We start from the raw sequence: 23,477 nt of genomic DNA on the forward strand, positions 1-23,477 counted from the left end.
ACATTTAGGAGGATCTGTTGGCAGATTCATATTCATACATTCATATTCATAGCTATGTTTTCATTAATGTATAATCACCTGAAAATAAGAATAGTCTTTTCCTTACCATAGAATGATCAGTTTTAATCTACAGAGGGACCTCTTTTACAGAGTCTGACATGTTGAACCGCCATGTTTCTACAGTAGCCTAGAACGGACCAACCAAGCACTGGCTGGAGATAGGCCTTTTTGCGTTTTTTGCAATAACATTAGTTTCTCCTACATGTCACACATTTCAGCTTTAAGGCAGGAGCAAGCTTTTGATTCTGCCTGTATACCCACTGTTTTCAGCTGCTCTGGGGGTTTGATGCCACTAGTTTTTGGTCACAAGCGTGCTTCAGTTACTTTTGTGCAAGGTTTTGAGAAAAGTTGCTAAACTTATTATTGCCCACTTCAGTTTTACAGCAGTTACTCATTAACCCATTCATTTCCCACCTACATTCCTCTGACCATATATGAAATGTTCATGGTGCTCCATCACTGAGGAAACAGCACGCATCTGTGCAGCTGCATTCTTTCAGCATTTCACTTCTTTTTCTGTTTGCCTGGTGCAGATTGGGTTTCTTTGGCCCTGGCTAAAAATCTCGCAACTCTCCCTAATGCTTTCTGACATGTCTTCAGACCAGCCTCATGGAACAGGAGAGGAAGAAAGCTAGCCGGCAAGATTAAATCCCATGAAAGAGCAACTTTCTGATTCCTTCAGTAGACCTGGTGTCAGTAATGTTACTCTAGCACTGACCGGCTGTAAACTTTCAGTTGTTTTGAATTTTTGGACTCCTAATCAACCCTCAGCCCGTCCTCACCAGAGAGACGGCTGTATAGCAGCTTATTACAAGCCATATTTGAAGGAGCATTGTGTAGGATTTAGTGGCCTCTGGTAACTAACTGAATTCATCCATTTAAATTATATCAAGCCTTAAAGTTATGCACAATTAATTTAAGTTTTAAGCTTTTAGTGACAGGTGGGCGCTGTCACAGGTGGCTGTTTTCACAAATTCTGTTGGTGTGTTTTATACATTCAAGGACATAAGATTGCAAACATTAAATGCTCTTGAGCTGTCTTTGTATTAAATTATTTTCTGTCTCCTTCTTCTCACCTCTTTTTGCCCTCGCTCCTTCCTCTTCCCAACCACCCCACAGCAGAAAACATTACTCAGCGTCACTGTAATTGAGGTGAATTTACCTTCTGTAATTTGTTTTACAGTGAGGATTCATTATGCTTTTGCTTACCTGTGTATATTTTTGGATCTCCGGGTTGCGAACAAATCATCCTTCAAGGTCAGAGTAGTGTAAACCTTGAGGAGTTTATGTATAATATGTATTTCTTATCTTTCTTTGGTAAGTTTTAGAAAGTCATGCTGCTCTTGCCAACATACATATTGGTATTTTTTGTTGCTGAGATACAAGAAAACTTACCTCGTGGGTGTAAACTTTGAATAATTCGTCCATAAAATTCTCTTCTTCCTTTCAGTCTAATTAACTCAACGCTGTGTAATCTCTTTTTTATTCAAATTCCGCTCTGTTGTATTCACCTCATATTTATCATCCTTCTTCCTACCCTCTACCCCACCCTTCTATTCTGACCTCATCTATCCTTCTTCCTTCCCCTCCTTTCATCAGCATCACAGTGTTTTTGCCTTGAGTGGCATGCAGCTGAAACGGGCCACTTGTTGTCTCAGTAGGGGGGGACCTGGACAGAAACAGACCCCCGACACAGCACAGAGCAAAAGAAAGAAAGAGGAGGAAAAGGCCTCCCGATTGTGATGATCAATTATTGTACATCAGACAGAAAGACTCTGAGTGGGATCATCAGGAGAAGTGGAGAGTGAGAGAGATAGAGAGGCTGAGTATGTGATTAGTGGGAGAGGGTGAGACATCTAGAGTGGTCATCAAGTGTGAGTGGTGGGGGGTGTTGGCAGCCCATAGGCTATAGAAGTGGAAGATTGGATCCCTTGTGGAGAAACTGGGTGGATAAAAGATGAAGTCACATTTTTCACCAAATGCTGCAAATATACATTTCTCCTTCTGTGGCAAAGTATTAAGAGTTTGTCTCATGTTTGGCCTGCAAACCAAACGTGGCCATCAGACAATGGATTTTTTGTTGTTGTTGTTGTTTTTTTGGTAGAGTATATGTCATTTTCTATCAAGCTTGATTAGGCATTTATTATAGCAAATTAACTAATCATGAACCCCAAACAGCTGGGCTTTGGTGCCAGTTGTTATTTAGTTGCAATCCTAAATACTGCACACTGGTTCTTCTTCTTCAAAATAAACCAGACATTTGTTTCAATAGGATTGTCAGCAGAACTCAAAAGTGACTTTACAAAAGGGGTGGATGCAATCATTGTGTTGGTAATTTTGCATTATTTTAATATTTACAATACATGACCAAAAGTATGTGGACATCCAAACATTGATTGTTTAACATGTCATCCAAGAACCAATGGCATTAATCCTTGCTATAAAGGCCTCCACTCTTCTAGTTTCAGGCTTTCTACTTAAGACGCGATTACCATTCCAGTGTTAAATGGGGTTGAGCTCATGGCTTTGTGCAGGCCAGCCGGGTTCTTCCACAGAAAAATGGGAAGCATTTCTTTATGGATACAGGGGCACTGTCATGTTGAAACGGGCAAGGGCCTTCCTGTAATTGTTGCCACAAAGTTGGAAGCACATTATTGTTTAAAATGTCACTACTAGCACTAAGATTTCACTTTATTGGAATGAAAGGGCTCAAGGACAGCCAAGATCAAAAGTACACACAAATATTGTGACAGACGCGTTCACGACCAATCTTCATATTGTCCTCGTCTTTTCCAGTGACTACTGCTTAGGTTCCCTTAAGCAAGTCACTACAGAAACAAGCTGCTGCTCCAGTATTAAATATGAAAAGATTAGAAAGAGTCCTGCTGTTCAGAAAAGGACAAATGAAGGTAAAACATTACATTATGATAAGACTGTAAACATTCGTGCTGTGGGCAGTGAATATGTAACCGTAAACAATAACTGCCTAAATATAATTAGGCTTTTTGTTTGTGTCTCTGTGTAAAAGAATGGGCGGTGAAATCATGAAGGAAGCCAGCCAGGTGAACATTTATGACCATAATCTTTGCTCTTAATGAGCATGTGTTGGTGAGATGGAAGAAATAACTTTTCCTTTTACAGCACTCAATTTTTATCTAAGTTCTCATAAAAAGGCGCAGAAAGATTCACATCAAAGAGGTATAGTTTGTTAACTTCGCACATTTCTCTCTCTTTAAAAAAAAACGTTAGGACTTTGAAACTTTTTGAAAGTCCTTTGGATGAATGAAAAATGCGTGATAGTCAGAATAAATATATGGTCAATGTTCTTGAAAATGTGAAGGTTGTTTCACACTTTTAGAAATGAAAATGTTCCATTTCTAAATCTATTTTAGCCTAACCCTTTTATAGTCACCATCTGAAGAGCTGTCTGTGCTATGTACCAAAGCACACCTGTGACATGTGCATGTATGCATGTGCATGGTTAAGATGTGGCTTGTTTCAAAGGTTATGTAACTACTCTTCCTATGGTGACTTATAATGGCTTACAGTGTATATACATTAGTCAACTATAACGGACCGCACAATCAAATGCTGGAGTTTCTTCATGGTGAGAACATTACACGACAGTCAGCCATACATCAAGCTAAGTATTAGGAGAAACCATGGATGTAGGTTGTAATTAGTGTGCCATTAAAGTCCAGTATGTCAAATACAGGAGGCTCTATTGGCAGAAATGGAATATAGTAATCATTGGCAAATTTCCATTAGTGTATAATCACATGAATACAGGAACTGTTATGTTTTTGTTACCTTGAAATGAGCCGACAGAGTTGCAATCTGCAACTAGATGCCACTAAATCCTACACACTTGACCTTTAAGCACAATAGACGAATGAACACAAATAGATTTACATACCTGTGCCGAGCAAATGAAGCCACATTGGAGACATCCATTCTTAGGAAACGTTTCAGCGCAGGAAGAGGTCCAACTCATCTAAACGGCTATGGAAATGTAGCTAGGCAAGCTCTCATTTCCTGCAGACATTGTGGAGGCACGGTTTAACAGGCTGGCTAATAATGTTTCAAATACACAATATACAAAATACACAAATTAAAAAGAGTCAAAAGAGTGCCACTCCTACCAACCAGTCTTCTGAATATAGAGTCACTTCACCTGCTCATCTCCCCACTCACCTGTTTGTCAGTCCCTCATTAGCTCCCTATTATTTATACTGGTTCACATCCACTAGCTCTGTGCCAGATGTCTTCACGCCGTGTGCTTTATCTTTCTGGTGTCTTGCATTTGCCTGCTAGTTTTTGATCCTGATTGTGTCTTTTTAAGCAAGCCTGTATTACTATTCGACCTCAGCTTAGTCCAATTTGGACCTTGTTTCCCTGCCTTCCCCTTTTTCTTGTATATTCTCCAAGTAAAGACTCATTAACGTTTACCTTTGCCTTCTGAGTCATTCACTTGGCTTCTATTTTCTCTTTGAATGTTTTGTTGCTTTTTCATCTTGACTAGTTAATGTTAGCTATAATAAACTGGAGAAAAAATAATTAACCGCCGATCGAAGGCTGCTCGCAGTTTTTAAGGTTGAATGTTTTCTTGACATCGTGAATCAATACACATCTTAAATGTCGATATGACTAGTTTTACATATGCGAAAAGTAGGGAACATCAGCGGAATTCTCTGTCCATTGTCAAACTTTTGATAGGCTTACTTTGTTCGTAAATCTCCACTCATCAAACAAAGCAAGGACAAGTTCTAAACTGTATCAGAACATTGTTCATTTGCAGAGGTTAATTCTCAGGTTAATGCAGTGGAGTAAGAGCACTGTACAGTCACCTTTCATCCTTAAGCTTAAGAGTGAAATGTATTAACTCATGAGACAGCTTATTATATCACTCACTGGTGTCATGGAGGTGGCTATATGAAATATTGACGATCTGAGCTTGGTTTGTGTCTTTTAATCTCAATGAGTGATACATTTTTAATCTAATCCTCATTAATTCCACAGATAGAAGCATTACCTTCCTCAGGTTTTTAGCTTCTTCATTATGTAATATGACACCAGTGTCAATATTCTCCACTGATTTAAAACTGTAGATAAGCTTGTGTGAAACTTTATTGTTCACCAGAGTCAAAACATTGTCCTACTCACCAAAGTCTAACATTGAAACAAATACTGCACATACCAGTTGTACTTGGAATAAAATCATTTTTATTCTACATGTTCTTACATAATGAGGATACAAAATAAGGTAACTGTTATCCATCACAGTTGCAGAATAAAAAATAGATTAAAAGTCCAGTAGCAGCAGGCAGCCTTCAGCAGAGATGAGGAAAAAGCTACAGAGATCTGGTGAGCTTACTTTTTTCTAACTCCACACCCCCAGATTTTATTCTTTTTCAAACTTGTAGTCTTCAGCATTAACTGATTTATTTTCCCTTCATCAGATTTCACACCACTCCCTCTGGAGCCACAAAACGATTTATGCAACTTTTTTTTTCACATATGCAGTAATAATACCCAAGACCTGTAAACAGACTTTACCTAAAACAGCTCCCCTTTCAGTCTATTAAAGTCATTTTAGGGGTTTATTGAATTCACATATTCCTCTGACACGCACAATTTTCTTCTCACACTTTTCTTTTGTTAGATTTACCTGGGGGTTCCCAGTTGAGTTCCCAAACAGAAATTCTGTTTACAACTAATTGTATTTATTTTAAGCAATAAATCTTTTAGGTACACTATTAAACTGTATTCATTCTTTGGTGGGAAAGTCCAACATTTCAAACGTAACTGCTAAACAGTACTACATTCAGTTTCTTGGAAAATCAAACCCAGACGGCAAACAACAAGCAAACTTAAACTGTTATATATCAGCTCTGCAAGTGGGACATACAATGTTAGTGCTTTGCCAACTAGATTCCAGGTTATGAAATACATATTTTAGTCATTTGGACTTGGACCGTATTGATCGTCATTGAGAAATGTTCTCTTTCCTTTCTCGCTGCTCCACAGGAACATCAGACGTCAGGTTCTGCTATACAGCACATTCAGAATCTAGCTGAAGGGCACCTCATCAAGATGAATGTTCGCCACATTGTTCCCCAAAATATGTAGCAATGTTTAGTCTGCTTGTAATCCGGGCCTTCTGTCTCTCTCTCCCCTGGCCTCATTAAACAAATCTCCATCCTGTCTCCCGCTCTGCCAGTTGGCCTGGTGGCTCAGTTGTGTACAAACAAAACCACAAATAAACACAGAATGGATGCAGCCACATGTCCCGCTCCAAGTTCTCATTTGATCCCAATATAAAACGGCTCCAAAGGAACAGTTTGCAGTTTTCTGTACATTATACATATTTATGTTTGAAAATGGCTCATGCATACATCAGTGTTCTTCCAGCCTTTACTGCGCTCTTTATTTCTCTCAAGATTTTTCTTTCTTGTAAAGAGTTTGGGTTTAAGGTTTCTGTAACATGTTGGATTTTTAATCCTTTACCCTCTCATTTATAAATTATTATGGATGGGAATTAGAGCTTTAAACTTCCATCTGGTTGACTTTATATTGCATATAATTTACATTAATGTGTTTATATAAAGAAGTTAATATTTTCTGCAAAACAAAAGTTGCTGCATTTTCTTATAGTTGTTTCATTATTTCATGTGTTTTGAAATGTACTCAATTTCAGTGGAAATTAAGTTGATTTATGGCTGATGCATTTTCTAATTACCCTCAATATTGATCCAACTCATACTAACAAACATATCAACTTAAAATCAAGCTTGCTTATTAATAATAATTTGTTGGTTTATACCAAATCCACCTCTGTTGAAGCAGATAATAAACATATGGACTTAGTATACAGATTAAAATGGTAGCTCATTAGATATAAAAAAAAAGCTCCATTTAAAAATAAAGAGAAACAGCAGTTCACCATTAGAAAACAACCTATATTCAAAAGCAGCCTTTATTGTTGAAAATTAATCTAATGCATTTTGACATGACGTCTGTTACAAACAAGCTTCTGTCAAATACATAATGATTGTCAGCTGTCCAAAAAAACTTTTCATGGAATAAGAACAACTTTTTAAAACCTTCTTAAAGCCTAAAGTCCTTAGGGTTTTTTAACTTTGTGTCTGCCACAATGCCACAAAACAGCATTTAACCCTTCAGTTTATCTGGAAATTCTAAAAATCACACACACAATAAACTGATTGCAGCAGTGAAAGTTTTTCCATATTTAAGAATTCTTATTCTTAAGAGGCCCTCCTATCCTACAGTAGGAACACCATTATGTGCTGTCACATTTCCCAGATGGCAGCATCATTTAAACCCATTTCAGTGTTGTGAAGCATAAAGCAAAGCACCAAAAGTGTATAACTGAGCTACAAAGACCATACTTTACATAGTGCAGTTCGTCTGAACATAGTCAAGTTGACATTTATCTTCTGCTCAACAGGGACTTACATGACTCAAAACACATGTGATACTGGGCTTGTGAAAGATCAATAAATAGTCGTCAATAACGTCCCCACAGCTCTCCTTACAAACACGGCTCTCCTACATCTTTGTTTCCGCCAGAGAGCATAGGCAGCACACACTTACACTCACAGAACCGCAGTGAGAACAGCTGAGGGTTTAACGCCGCAATGTGGCAGCAATTTTGGGTTCCGCTCTGGCGAGAATCTGTAGCCTGTTTCCTTTTGAAAAGCCCTAAATGTCCGAGGCTGTCGGGAAGGTGCATTTCACGGCCAGTTTAGCAGCAGGAAGTGTCTTCAGTCAGGGTGTTTGTGTAAACAGCTCGTAATGGTTTTAGCCCCGCTTTGAGGCATCTGAAGCGCACACACATACATTTGTACATATACACAGATATGTATAAACAAAGTGTACGTAGTGGTTCATGGTACACACCCCTACACACACATGCATACGTGAATACTTGCATGTGTGCCACAGACATTCATTCTTGTAATTCAAAAGCAGTGAAGCCTATAGACTGTATACAAATGAGACCCATTAGGCTGTCAAATGCACTTTCTCTTCTAGCTGACTTTAACTAAATGTGCTTCTTGCTCTTGAAAAGAGCTGCGTTGACTGTTGTTGTGCACTAATGTCACATTTAAATTTGTGTTTGCAAGGTTTTTTGCATGAACCAATTATAGTTACATATTGGACGCTGTGTCACGTCCATCTTTTGTGCTGCTAAATGCTCCTGCTTGAACAAATTAGTGTAATGCATAGCAGAAAACTGACCTTATTATGTGGAGTAGATGTGTTAGCCAAATTGGCTTTTTGGATCGGTTAGCCTAACATATAAAATAAACCGATGTTTCAATCTGGTGTACTGTAACCTGACCTTGACCTGTAATAAGCCATGTCATTTAATTTGGACCGATTGTCATGGACACTAATTTACAACAACAAAAACGTTTTAGGGCAAACGTAATGTCGACTGGATTACGTATTGTGTTAACATTATGAGAAAATGTTGTCAATAAAAGCTTCTGGCAAATTGCAAATTTTTTAAATTAATCGAAAGTAAATTGACTATCTTTGGATTTTAGGGTGGATATATAAAACAAGCAATTTGAAGATGTCAACTTGGGCTCTGGGAAATTGCTAGGCAATTCTTACTATTTTTTGACATTTTGTACAAACCAACTAACAAATTCATTTAAAAAAGCAATGTAAAAAAGTCTTAATTACATATTTAGGAAATATAATTTATATGAATATCTGACTTTATACCTGCTTGTTGCACAGTAAGAACCAGGTACTGTATTCAAGCATAAAGCTTTCAAACCATAAACATTCAGACCTTTACTCCCGAACCAACAGGCAACCGAACAACTTTTCTGCAAACAGTTCCTCTTAGACTAACCGCGGTGGCTGTGATAGATCCTGGTCCAACCAGAATCCTGCAGCGATAAGGACCAACAGTAATATCAAACATGGTCGAACTGCAGTGGCAGAAACTAAATGGAAAACACTGAAATTTAGAGCTCCAGAGGTACTGCTACTGGGCAGGGTGGCTAAGGCCACAACCAGGCTCTCAAAGCAAAAAGTAGTAGACAGTTGATGCATTTTCTCCAGTTCGAAAGGGAGGAATGGAGTAAGGGTGCAACAGTAGTTCAGCAGAAAAGTAGAATTTGTGCAATAGCTTCATCAAGTTTACCAACAGTACAGTCAGGAACAGACCTGCTGCCTTCCTATATTCACTGCCAAACACTTAAGACTTGATAAGCTTTTGTAAAGGCATAATACAATTAGTTAAAGCCTCATAACATTCTCCTGATGGAAAGTGAGTCATTTCTCAACATAGTCCGATCCCTGCTTACTGGAAAAGTCATCACACAGTCTGGGTTAGAGGAGGGCGATCGAGAAAAGTTGTCAAAGCTGACCGCAGGTTGACTTTGTTACGAGTTATTAGTGGTACTGGAGGGAGTGATAGTAAAAACCAGAGGAGGCACAAATGGTAACCTGAATAAATGAAGGCTTTTTGGTATGCTCTGCTGCAGTGGTTCACACACCATGGCTGGACCCACGGTTGCTTAATGTGTTCAAAATCTGAGTAGAAATACACATGTTCTCTGTACTGATCCTGTCTTGAATTGTAATCTAGTGGATTTTTTTATGATGTGATGAAAGTCAAAGGGAGTGTGTGTCAAATTTAAGGTTTTCATTTTATGGTTGTTGATATGGTTTAGTCATTTAACTGAAGATACAGTGTGACGTATTTGAGTATAAAAGTGCTATCAATTTAAATAAGTTTAAGTTCTGATCTGGCCTCATGTTCCAACCCCGTTAGGTTTATATCATTTTTGATTACTTCAGGATGAAAAACATTATCACTGACTGGGGTGGCTGTGGCTCAGGAGGTGGGGCACCTGTGGTTTAGAAGGTAGAGCAGGATGTCCCCTTATCAGAAGGTCGAAGGTTTGATCCCCAGCTCCTCCCGCTTCATGTTAAAGTGTCGTTGAGCAAGATACTGAACCCCAATTTGCTCCCACTGCTGGCCTTTGCAATCACTGTATGAATATGGGGGAATGTGGCATGTAGTGTAAAAGTTTTTTAAGTGGTCCCTTTACCATAGATTATGTTTACATGCAACAATTTCTGATGAATAACTGACATGATTACTCTCTCTCTCTCTCCACACCCCTCCTCCTGCTTTCTCTCAGGTATTCTGTCCTTCACAACGGGAACCATGCGGAGCAAGAGAAAAAGTCTCTGCACACTGACACAGAGTCCCACGAGTCCTGCTTGTGACCAGTCACATCTCCAATGACCTCGGCTCTCACACTGTCACCACAGAGTCAATGGACACACACCGCAGCCTCCACACATCCGGAGCTGAAATCTAACGCAGATGCTACGAATCCAGCAGAGCTCCAGAAACCAGAGCTCCGATGGGACTTCCAGGAGAGAAATATGACAATGCGAGAGGTGCATCTGGTTTTAAAGTTCAGCCAAAACCCAACCCATGGTCTTTAAAGGTGACAGGGACCTAGTGGACTGGAACCAAACCAGTTCTGTCTTTCTGTAATGTTGGTTCTCCCATCTGCAGGCCCACAGAGACTGAGCTGTCCCAGTCGAACTGAATCACAGCCTAAATGCAACTGTGATCCCATCAGCAGGCCCGCTGGTAGCTATCTGTGCAGTTCAGCTTGTCTTGTGGAGAACCGGCAGCTTCAGTGGAATGTGTAGGAGAATTTCACAGCATGAGATGTGATTAAGGACTGGGAGTCGTGGAAGTGAATTGTGTTGCCAAAGCTATTTGATATTATATACAGAGGACCTATTTCTGATTATAATATGATGCTCCCTGTTGTTTTCCAGTAGAAAGTCAGAAAGACTGACAATAGATTTTAGAAGGTTGTTCCTTATAAAACAAGCATAAGCTGGCAAATGAGCTTTTAAAACAAGTGTTATTCATTAAAAGAGGCAGAGCTGAGAACAATATTTCTTTTTCTGAACATCACATGTTAAACATCACATGTCTTACCCTCAGACACAAAGCTGAAGAACCTGTATGTGTCCCAGGCCGAAGCTTTCCAGCTTTGCTAAATCCTTTCAAAGCTGAAAGGAAAATGTGGCTGCAAGGCTGCGTTAAATCCTTGACCTAAACTGTTGAAGTGCATTATTATAGAAGCTGCTAGCTCACACTCCATCTTCATCACTTTATGAGGCTCCGTCTGAATCATTGTTTTCCACACAATAAGAAGTTAGAGGACCACAGCGCATAAAAGCTACTCATGAATAATTTAACAGGCAATGTGATGATGTCGGAGCAATATGTGCATGGTTATGGTGTGTAAGGGTGTTTGTGTGTGTGTGTGTGTGTAGGGGTGTGTGTGTGTGTGTAGGTGTGTGTGTGTGTAGGTGGTGTGTGTGTGTGTGTGTGACTACATTTACAGGCTTTTGCAGTCTCTGTATGTGTTTCCATGGTGATGCATGCTTTCATGCAAGTGTGTCTCTGAGTGCATATGAACATGTCCCCATGTGTGATGTTAGTACGTATGAAACACCCTTTCCCATCATCCTACACTGTGCCGCCATCTCAGCACACCATTTATTCTCTCCGTCCCTGCTCACCTTGGAGCCCATCCTAAAGAATGTATCGGAAATGTTTCCATTTGTTTATATTCATGGAAACTGAGAACACTAAAGCCAGCTGTTTACCTTTACCCATAATCCAACTCACTGATAGTTCATTTCCTGTCATTTCCCTCGCAGACTGTCCTCTCTGTGTCCTACAGTGGCTGTGGCTTACAGAGTAAAATTGTATTCAAAAGGCCACTCACCAGCCATTTCGGTGCTCTTTTACGCCATCTTGTTGCTGCTTCTTTTGATTTTCTGACTGGACAACTGGCAAAACCTACTGATGAACCAACTCCTAATGGATGGAAACAAGCATTCATTCACATTTTCTATTATTGATTGAAATTCGGTTAAGATTTGTGATATCTTTGTGTGCTGGATGTGCAAATACACTACTGATTGCTAATAAATTAGCCATCAATTTATAAACAATATGTCAGGGCTGTGTCTGTCAAGCGTATTGTGGTGCCCCCAAGTGGTAAAAAATTATTAAGGCTAATCCAAGGCTGGACCCAGTTTAACAAGTTCAGAGGACACATCAACTCTGTCATTGCGGTAACAAGCAGCTAGTTGTCTTTTTGTCTTTGATTGGTTGTGATTAGTACTTTTTGCAAACCAAATTAAGTAGGCATGCTACTCTGGATTCTCACCTAGCCAGGAGCAAGTGAAAGGGGGATCAGTTGGTTCAGTCAGACCTTATGTACACTTAACAATAAGTGAGTCACTTATGTCTTGTATGTTGATGTTGGTACGTTAACATATAAGACATGTGACATACATTCCGAAGCAACTGTTTATCATGCTGAAGTGTCCTTGAGCAAGAGTTTGTAGTTTGGTTCGTCATGACACTGTGGTCAGCTTGGATTATGTCAGCTACAATGGATTGAAATGATGATTCACACTGTCTATGTGCATCAAAACGTCAACAGAAATTTCTCAAACCATTCCGGGGGCATAATCCAGTCCTCTGCTGTCCATCTGTATGCTCAGTATGTTTCAAATAGTCAATTTTAGTTTTTTTAAAGCATACTAATGGTGTGTTTGACACTGGAGGATCACTTTAAAGCTCATGGGGATTCAGTGTTTTACTCAAGGACACTTGAGGACACATCTTACATGTACCTTGGCTAGTGGTCAGAGTTCTGGTAGTCTGACATCCCACCACCTTTATTAACACCAGTTAATAAAAACACACCAAGAAATGGCTGCTTATGATCCCACCAGGAGTCAGTCCATGCGGTTACACTCAACTTTCCAAGTATGAAAAACGGTTAGCTATCAGATGTCAATATCTTTACCCTTCAACCTTTAATCCCTTGCAATTTCAAGAAGTTTCCTGTAGGTTGGTAAGATGATGATCTTTACCTCAGTGCTCTTGGAACAGGACTAAAACTTGTTTCAACGACTTGTTACTAAACACTAAATTCACTAAAAAGGAATGTTTAAAGGCCATGTAGACATCAGCGAAGACAACCAGAAGACTGTATCTTAATATACAGCAACAATTCATTTATGAAAAAAGTTCTTATACAGAGTTTACTACATGTATGCTGAATTTTTGGGGCTGTTTTATTATTGAATTTTCTGCAGTGCAAAGACATTTTTCAGCACCAGACAATAGACGAACGATGGATTATGTTTCCTTCATTGATGAACACATATATACATTTCTTTGTTCTTGTGTTTTTTTTCCCCAAAAAATTGACTCCTTCAAACTGTAACTTCTTCGATAGCTGAAGCACAAGCACTTTTTGTGATTTAAGGAAGGATCAGTTTATATTTTAGTTTAGTAAGTTTTTTTGAGGCAAGTTGATAATCCCCCCCAAACAACCTGTGGATGTTCGTGCATTTAAATATTATTTATTGTCCAATATATGTCTAGTGTTCTGAAGATAATTATGATCTAGATTACCTATTTTAATATTAAACTCTGACTGTGCAAACTATGCATTAGAACCAGTTGCCTGTCAATTTGTTCCCCCTTTGCAAATCCTCACTTGTCAATGTTCAGTTTTATAAAAATCTGTAATGGCATTCCTTTTTCTTAGAAAATAAAAATAATGATTTTTCATATTAAATTAAAAAGCTCAAAATTGTGCATATTATTTATCAGTTAACTGAATGAAAGACATAGTTATTCAATAGATATTTTCACTGAAAGTGTCTAATAAAATGTTTTGCTCCCAGGAAAATTGGCCTTAACTTCCTGCTGATTTTGGATTTCCAACATTGTGGAAGTCAGTGAAAGTTGGTAATGAGGCCCATTTATTATTATTATTTTTACTGTTTTTTTTAATTAGAACAATTGAAGACAAACTTAGATTGTACATTTTTCTTTGGAGTTTTGTTTTCTACCATCGTAAATGTTCACAATGGTGCACTTTTCTGAAATAGCATCCCAGTGATCGACTTGTGTCCTTGCTCTGTCTTCATTAACATGACCTCTCACTGCAGAGCGAGACCACAAAAGGCTGAGAACAAAGCCTGCAGAATATAAACTAAATGAGACACAGTTCCACAGAGACCTTTTTGGTCCTAAGAGGTTGCAAAATTCTGCATTTTTTTTGTAAGCAATTACATTCCTGTTTCCAGCATCTTTAAACCCACAATTTTCTTTCAAACAAATGTCTGTTTATTGATTTTGCACAAGTATAAAATGAGACAGACTTTGTGGCTTGAGTGTCAGGCATTTTTAGTTTTTTTTTATATTCAGCCTATTTTTTCTTTACTTTGGTGTTCAATAGCCGCCCCCTTCCACGGCTGCAGTTTCCATGACATCTGTGGAAGCTTAATGTCAGGCGGTGTGTGTGTCCATTCTAGTGTGGAGATGTTTGTGTGTGTGTGTACATGTGTGTGTGCCGCGTGGGAAGCTCCTCAACAGTCTAAAATTAGGGAACTCAAGCTCACCTACCTTCATGAAATTTAATGAGCCAAAAAGTGTAAGGAAGGCCATTTTTGGAGATGTACCAAACACATCACGAGATATAAAAAAAATCAATCTGAGCACGCTCTAGTTCTCCAGTTTGGAGCCGTCTGAGAGATTCAAGGGGTCATAGTTATTTCAGGTAGAAGGGGGAGCATGAAGAAAACCCTGCTGCTCAAATGGAACTACTTTCAAGTCAGAAATCTATTTACTACTTCAAAGAAGCAGTTAGAGCATTCGTCTGCCTGTGAATAAATTTGGATTCATGTTTTGTAAAAATCCATCCCCAGAACTCCTAGGTTCATTCGTGTTAGGTGAGCCTTATGTTTCCATGTGATCATGAATACACAAAGTCAGTGCTGAAAACACAGGCAGAGTGAGCTCAGAGTGCTGGAGGTGAGCTGTGGTCAACCTGAATTCTTTGCCAGTGTTCCTCAGAGAGACACAAGCTGTCTTATATTAATAAGGTGCACTACAATAAGGTGACTTTGGGAAGCCTGTCCAATGTACAACGATAACCTCTGGATGGTTTGGAGCCAGAAAGCAGCACTGCCACTGATATATGAATTAAATACAGTATCCTAACTGCTACAACCCCACAGGACTCAGTTCCTTCAACATGAAGCTGACATGGTGATTGGTGAGGGTTGCATTGTTAGATCAGATAATGGAAGATTTAATTCCATTAAGAATCCATTCTCTACCTTGAGCAGAGTCTGTAGCCTTTAAAAGCCTTTTGTCTCCTCAATATCCCATGATACATGACCAATTCATTCCAAAATAAAAAATAAAAATGTTTGGAGAAGAAACTAATGATGTAGTTGATGGTTCAATATTTCTTCAAATACAGAAACAGAGTCAAAGAGTTCATCCAGAATAATCACCAACTCTCTGGTTTCATTCAGTTTTGCACATGTGACTTTTTTTCCAATGCTGGATTCTACACTTCATGTAACCTCACAGGTAATATTTAGTACTGAAGTTCTCAAACAGCCTCTTTGCCTTCTTTATTTGCATAATGGAAATGTCCCTTGAACATATTTTTAACATCTTACCTGCCTTCTTAAATGTCAGATGCAGCCACTGTCTGAGTCTTACTTTGTAACTCAATTTTTGCTGATTCAGACAAAGAATTTAGCCAAATTTCCAGCTGTCAGAGGTTTCAATGAGATCTGTAAATTGAGAGGTTGCTGCTTGGATGTACAGGATACAAGACTAATTCAGCATTAAGGAAAGAGTTACACCAATATAAATGTGGTGCAAAAAGAAGGATTTTGACAGTGGCTGCCATTTGTGCAACTGAGTTGTATTCCCTGTCACTCCTGCTCTGTATCCCTTCCATCTCTTTTTTAATTTATTCATTTATGTTTGCAGCTTACAGCTTACAGCATGAATGTGTATATAAAGAGAAAAAAACTCCCATAAACTGTCCAAAGGAGACGGGGAAAAAAACAACTTTTATAAAACTCTTCAGTATTTATTTTGACAGAACAAAATGGGTATTTTCATGTATTAAAAGAACATAAAAGGCTTCTCTTTCTGGGAGCTGAAATGTGTATGACTTTTTTCTGTTGCTATGTGACAGTTCAGATAAAGGCTAATTAAAGAGAAGAGATGTTGATAATCCTGCTGTTGACTTTCTTTTGTGACTTTGATAAAAGCACTTAAAACGTCACTGAAGTGCTCACTTCCCGTTTCCTCGCCGAGCTGATCCACGCTCTCCCTTTCTCTCTGTTGACAGTTCAGAAAGAAAAGCTCATAAAGATAAAGCACAGAAAGGGATCTTTCTTAGCAGAGATGAGTGGAGGTAGCATGACGTGCATTCTTTGTCAGGTTTGAAAAGTCTCACTCTGTCACTTCCAAATTAATTTTGACAATTTCTGATTCTGCTCTGTAGACCAAATGAGAAGAAGGTTGTTTAGCTTGTGTTTAGGGCTGTGACCCATTAATTTAATTGTATTGATAGTGATTCAGTTGATTTTTCCAATTTTATAGAATATAGAAAAGCAGCAACATTTGAGAGGTTTCTCGCAGCTTTTGTTGCTAAAACTGGGTGGAAACAACGAGAGTTTTAAAAAAGCAACTTGCATTGCAGAACTAATCCAAAGTATTTAGTTCGAAAGTTGTGTACTGTAGACACTGTTGTACAATATACACATCCATTTTCAAAAAGCTCTCTTTTTGTAGTCGCTATATCTCCAGTTTGTTTCAATACATAAGGGAATCCAGGGAGAGCACTGTTTCACGTAAGACGTGTGTTTAAAGTCTGCAGCGTATGTTTGTTTAGTGGCTGTTCTCGCTGCTGTTCAAGAAATTACTTTTGTGTTTAGAAATCCAAATGGACATCTCAGTGCCGACCATTCGACTCGGTATTGCGAGACTAGATCTAGGCAAGATTTGAAAAGATATCCATTCACTACCTGGAGACAAAACCTGCTCACATTGGACAGCAGCATATAAGAAACCTGTGTCTTTTATACAAAGGCTGCACATTTAACTCTTTCTGTATATTTTGTGGGATCTTTGACATTCAATAGGAGGCAGTACAGCTCTGACTAGAAATGACAGGACTGAGATGAAGGACAACATGCAACAAAAGCGATTAAATGTGAGCTTCTTAAACCGCCATCCAGCTCTTTTTTATTCCAGAAGTGCACACAGCCTCATTCAGAAAGGGTCCTGCGGAGTGCAGTGGTTTGAAGGAGAAACTATCCATGGGGTAATAATCATAGAGGATTAGGGTGAATTATTTGTTTTGAAATGCTTGGATTTAAAGCAGTGGAGTTCCTTGTCCTACGGTTTTATATGGAACATTTACATTAGTAAGTGGAAAGAAAATAGACTGAGCACAGGCACCAAAATAGGTCTGATTTATGGCACATAAATCAGAGCTGAAGAGTAAGCTGTCACACGGCTGGTCTAGACAGCTGCATTGGTCCAAATGGAAGTGTATCTCCTCCTTAGACGGATATATGAAAATATGTGGCTGAATCCGTCCAATGTAAACAACTTGTAAATCTCTAAACCCTGCTAGTGGCACTTCATTACTTCACTACATCACCAGTGAAACCTTCATTACACATACATAGTCGACAGCAAACAACATACTCCAAACCTTAGCAGTTCTATAGTTAAACTGTTACATTAGAAAGGGAGGGAAGGAGTCAGAGGAAAGGGAAAGAGCTCATTAAAAATAAAAGGGTTCAACCTTTTGAAGATACAAAAATAGGATTTTCCTCATTTTAGTGGCACTTAATTGTCAAGCCTCTATATGACCTTCATAAATAAGCAAGACCATCAGCAATAGTGGCCATCTAACGCTGTAATGCCTGCAGCCCATTGAAATCAATGAAACAGGGATACCAGAATCAACAGAAATCTGAAGTTTCTTGTAGCTGCTTAAAATGTGAAGAAGGAGAATAAGAGCCTTTCAGTCATTATTTTAATATTCTCTGTAATTTAAAAAATTACATTTCTAAAATTTGTCCTCTGCAGTTGACTCATCCAATACATTTGGAGCAGTGGGAAGCCATAGGCATCCACGAGCAACTTGGGGTTCAGTGTCTCTGCTTAAGGAAAACTAAACCAATTTAGTTTTTCTTACACACTTTGCAGCCCCATTCTCCTTCCCAGGTCTTTAAATACAGACACCAGCGGTGTTCAGTTAGTTGCAGTCTTAAACTACATTGCTAGATGCCACTAAATCCTACACACTGGTCCTTTAAAGAGTTATGATTCAAATGTTTCAATTGTTTTAACATTCATTCTTGCACCAATATAAAAGAAAACCTTAACATTATCTCCTGAGCCTTAAAATATGGAAATGTTCACTGTCCCCATTCTGTATTCAGTTTAGTCTCCATGTAAAGAGAAAGGAAAAGCTTAGAGCAGAGCAGGCTGTGCTTCTATGGTATGTAAATTAGCCTAGATGCTATCTTCCTCATTTGCATTTACACATATCCTCTCTGACTCTTGCTGCAATGCATTGGACACTGTCCTAACTGCAGGGAAGCAGTTCTCCTCCCTGTGGAACTCATCAAGACACAAAATACTAAAAAATGCAACTGCTTCCTCCAAAAGGTAAATATGTTTTTTCTGAAGTATCGGTTTCCCCATTAGCTGGAGATTTGCTAGGAGACTCTAGAGAGGCTGCCGGCTTTAGATATTTGGGTAAATAAATGAAAATGGTATTTTTGTTTCTTTTCACTGGTGAAAGCTGGTCATGATTATTTGTATTAAGTAATAAATTATACTGTAGTTGTGTAATCCTTCACTGTCTCCTCTGATAAATTGTCATCCAAGAAAAGTCCCTGACAGTGTCTTGGTTCGAATAAAATGAAGAAAAGACCTTCAAAGTGAAGAGAATAAACTAACTCTTGAGTGCATTTTTTATGAAAAATATATAGCTTCCAAACTCATTGCTATGCCTCAGCTCTCTTCTTTCAGTGTGCAACCATTTATCTTCAGTGGTACCCTGATGAGATTTGCAGATATAAAGGAAAAGATCTCACCAAGAATTCTTGACAAGACCAAGTATGAGGCCTCGGTGAGACCTAATTTTAATAAATGTCACATCCAGACATGGCACCTATGAGAACGTCACAGTGTTGGAAGAAATACTCAGATATTATGCATAAAGAAATAATTAGTCATGCCCATGTCCGAGTGTGAGAACCCCTCAGCAACACCACAGGAGAAGCTTAGTACTAAGTTGTCTAAACTTACTTTCAAAAGTTGGTTCTAAAGTAAGACTATTTGTAAATAGCTGATCATTTGCATTATTATATTTTCTGATATTAGCTGTATTTCTGTTTTTACAGTGGAGTGTTTAATACACAGCAATACTTGGAGAGCTTTCACTTTTTAGTCACTATTATTTAGAACAAATAAGTTATGATTTTTGCTTGTTAATTAGTTTGTTTAAGCCTGAGCCTAAAAAGCACCCTGGTTTTTCACTATATTGTTTGATCTACCACGTTCAAGTTTTCAGTTCAGTGTGATATCATGGGATGGCATCAACTTTTAAGGACATGTCATGTCATATATACACCTTTTTAAGCTTTTCTCATGTCATTTAACGCCATTATAGATAATGCATTTTATTTTAGTGTGCAGGAAAGGATGATGTCAGGTGACCTTTGTCATCTTGGTGACAATAATAAAGATGTGGTTAATGTTGTGAAATTGTTGCAGTTCTGGGTGAAAGTCCTGTGTTTGTTTGGACTTTCTTACTCTTTACACTACGTCACCTGACATTTTTGTCTACATGAAATTTATGCATAAAAAGACACGCCTTCTCGGCAGTATAAGTCTGTAGATACTGGCGTGAAAAGACACACGAAAAGCCAAATATGCGCTGCGATAGCGCGCAACTGGTTTTAGTGAAGCATGCATTAACTACTGCATATGTGGGTAAAATAATGGACAAAACCACACTAACATTATATATCATATCATGTTTTTTTACATTTTGGACACCCTTACAGAGTGTGAATGCAGGCTTACCCAAAAACCTGTCCAAACAGACAGTTGTTCAGGTATCTAGGAGCTTTAGCAAACACACAACCAACAACTCTGTGAAAAGAATTTGGACTTGTTCCTGTTTTCCTGATTTTTATTGACAGTCGATGTGCAGCTGTAATCTGCTGGCCAGCAGGGACGCATTAGTGCAGTAGAGCGAGAAACTGAGGAATTAAAAGCTATTGGTTACTGATTTCAAAATGACTCACAAACAAGTCAGAGAGCTCAGTGCAGGGAGCTGAGAGCCACACGTATGCAGACCAGCATGTTCAAACATACAAACACATTCACATAGGCATGTGCACACATGCACTGATATTTTTAAATATTAATTAGATTAATATAAACACATGCGCATAGACTATCATAAATAATAAAGCACACTAAAATAATAATGAATAAATACACATATATTACTCATCATTCAACGGAAAGTGATTCAACTTTTGCTTTCGTTCTACAGACTAAACTTTATAGCTCCGAGTTCAGCTTCACTTTGCTTTGGCAGCATGTTTTTGGATTCAGCTCAGTCGGACTCTATTCATCTCCACAGACCATAACTTGTGCAGAGCGTCGACAGAGACGGTCAAACCTGGAGAATAAATATCCTCAGAGAAACATACATCATTCGGGGCAGCACTTTTTACAAAGCACAAAGATGTATTGTGCTTTGGTTCCCAGCAGTGCTATAGTTCTTGAGATCGGTCTTGAGCTTGGAATCGACTCAGTCTTGTCCCGGGTCTCAGACAAAGGATTTTATTTCAAGACCAGTCAAGGCCACAACTGCAGGCATATCACTAGATGGCCTGTGATGATTTATTTTTTAACATCATTACTGTGATTGGATGTAAACGTACTGCTTCAAATGCAACCAAACTCATTTTTAATTTGACATTTTTGTTACCAACTGTCGCCCTCCCCGCCCCCCTTCACATGCACACTCTGAGAAAGTGAATGGTGGAGACTGGGAGGAGATGTCAGCCAAACCTTCTGTAAAAGAGCTAAACAAACAGCATAAAGAGTTCATTTGGAAAACAGCATTCAAAAGAAAAACACATTGCAGTGTGTTCTGCTATGCAACACTAACTGAGGCAACAACAACAACAAAAACGTACTATATCGTTCAAGAAAGGATAGAGAGAAGTGAAAACTGAAGTATTTAATAATTGTTTGATGCATTCAATGCTGGTTCCTTTGGGAAGACAATAGTCACCCAGAAAACCTTTTGTTACAGCAGGTGGATGGTAAAACATAGAAAAAGAGTGTCAGATAAAGATGGTAAAGCTAAATTAAGCTCCTTAGTGTTTGTTTGTATTCGCAGAAAGCAAAGGAAATTCCTACACATAAAATCCACCTCTGCAAAGACTTTACACTTACACTTATACAGACACACATACAATATATTATGACAATAAAAGTGGTGAATGAAGAGGAATCTTCATTTGTTTTCTATGGGTGTTTTTATTGGAATGTGGATCTTTAAGATCAATTTGAGGAGTGTCTATGGTTTGCATGTTCTACATTTTAATGTAAGTGTGTCAAGCTTGGTCTCACCCTGCCTCGGTCTTGACTTGATCTCAACCCCTCAAACTCTTGCTCATGACTCAGTTTAGGCGATCTTGACTACAACGCTGGTTCCCAGAGATGTGCTGACAAAAGTTTCTCTTATTACTTTGTAGAGTAAGATGTTTAATGCTTAATAAATAAAGATTAATATGGAATTTGTATTCCTTCTGATGTGTGGTATCAGTGGCAACCCAGCTGCAACTGGATTACTATTTTCAGTGCATAGCTGCTGACTGATCTACACGATGACTGTGATTGAAAAGATTGGAAGCCAAACATTTTGACCCGTTTTCTCTGCTGTGTTTTATGCAAATATTAAAACAGGCTGTTTTCAAATGGTGTGAGGAGTATAAAAAAAATTGTTTTTTTCGCCATGCAGTTTCAGGCTAACACTCAAAACACACCTGGACTCTCATCAACAAGTAAGTGAAATCCGGTTTGTTTCAGTTCGCTGCATTTGACATGGAACGTCTCCTCTCAGCAGGTTCCCCTCATTCTGTGGCCAATCGATGTTGATTAATGTTTGCTATCAAACTGCAAGAATACATTTGTAATGTTTTTCCTGTCATTGTTATAGTATATTTTATAATTATACCATGCATGGCTGTTGTAAAATACACAAACAAAATAAATAGTAGTCAGCACCATCAATATTGGGGATATAAAATATATTCTATGGCAGTTACATTATTGTTATTTATACCTCTGGCTGTTATGTAACACAATCATCATGCCCATATGTCCTAAATTTAACCACTTTTCTTTTAACTGGTGAATGTAATGGATTTACCTTAAACTTGGATGCAATATATAACCTAAAGAGATTTTTTGGAATTGCAACATGCATGCTGAAAAAAGCATCATGTGTAGCCCTTTCTGAAATACTCTCACCAGCTGATAAACAGAATAGAAATAGAGACTTAAAAGACAAGACTGGTAGACAGAGATAGTGAAGTTAACAGAGCAGCCAGCCCACACATCGACTCAATTCAATTAGGAAGAGAAAATCCTTCCTGACGAGAGTTTAATGTTGTTACAGATCAAGGACAGCTCTCTGACTGCTCCTCGTCTGAGGCAGCGACGGAGTGTCAAGGGAACAGACACCAAGCTTGCAGTTTAAGCCACTGCACATATCTTTCACACTAACTGAAAGATCCCACATGTGGGATTTTAAAAGATAAATTCATCATTATTAATTATTTGGAATAATTTCTGTACAAAATGATCAGCCACTGACCCTGAAAACTTGACCTCTGCCCTTCTTCAGATTTGTGCTGTAAAGCATTCAGCAGATTCTCCTCTAAAACCGAGATGCTGGCAAACGAAGCAGAGGCCAGTTTGCAACATTTTGAAGGTATCCATCATCACCTGTTCGAGTCCATCAGGAATAAACAATCAGTAACTGACACTGACCCATACACAGCCGGACATTTTCTGCTCAGAGTCCAAATACTTGACCCCAAGTTCGATTTGTTCAGTTGTTAAGGAGCAGAGGTCAGTACTGCAGGTCTGCTTTACTCATGTTGGCTGTCAAATCTGAACTGCATGAGAATCACACCTTTTTAAAATTCTATATTTAGTCCATCTTCTATCCGCTTTAAAGGTGTAGAGTGTACGGAGGAGAACCTATGGAGGCAAACAGGTACAAATATATATACAAAAAATATAGAACCAGTGTTTGGTTGGTTTTTTTGGGCTAGAAACATAAGGGTTCAAACGGCTCATTCTAAGGGTAACAAAAAACAACAATTCCTATATTCAGGTGATTATAGACAAAAACATAGCTATGAATATTATA

General features: G+C 38.5%; 1 protein-coding gene across 1 annotated transcript in view; it reads left to right on the forward strand.

Annotated features, from left to right (window-relative positions):
* Positions 1-16,194, forward strand: part of htr4 (5-hydroxytryptamine receptor 4) — a 174,541-nt gene extending 158,347 nt beyond the window's left edge. The window contains exon 7 of the mRNA XM_035668714.1: positions 10,251-16,194. Coding sequence (XP_035524607.1) covers positions 10,251-10,338 — 88 coding nt within the window. The 3' untranslated portion in view covers positions 10,339-16,194. The remainder of the gene's footprint in view (positions 1-10,250) is intronic.
* The last annotated feature ends 7,283 nt before the right edge of the window (positions 16,195-23,477 follow it).

This window comes from Morone saxatilis, unplaced genomic scaffold (assembly GCF_004916995.1).
Source record: "Morone saxatilis isolate NCDOM2014 unplaced genomic scaffold, NCSU_SB_2.0 Contig22, whole genome shotgun sequence".
NCBI lineage: Eukaryota > Metazoa > Chordata > Actinopteri > Moronidae > Morone > Morone saxatilis.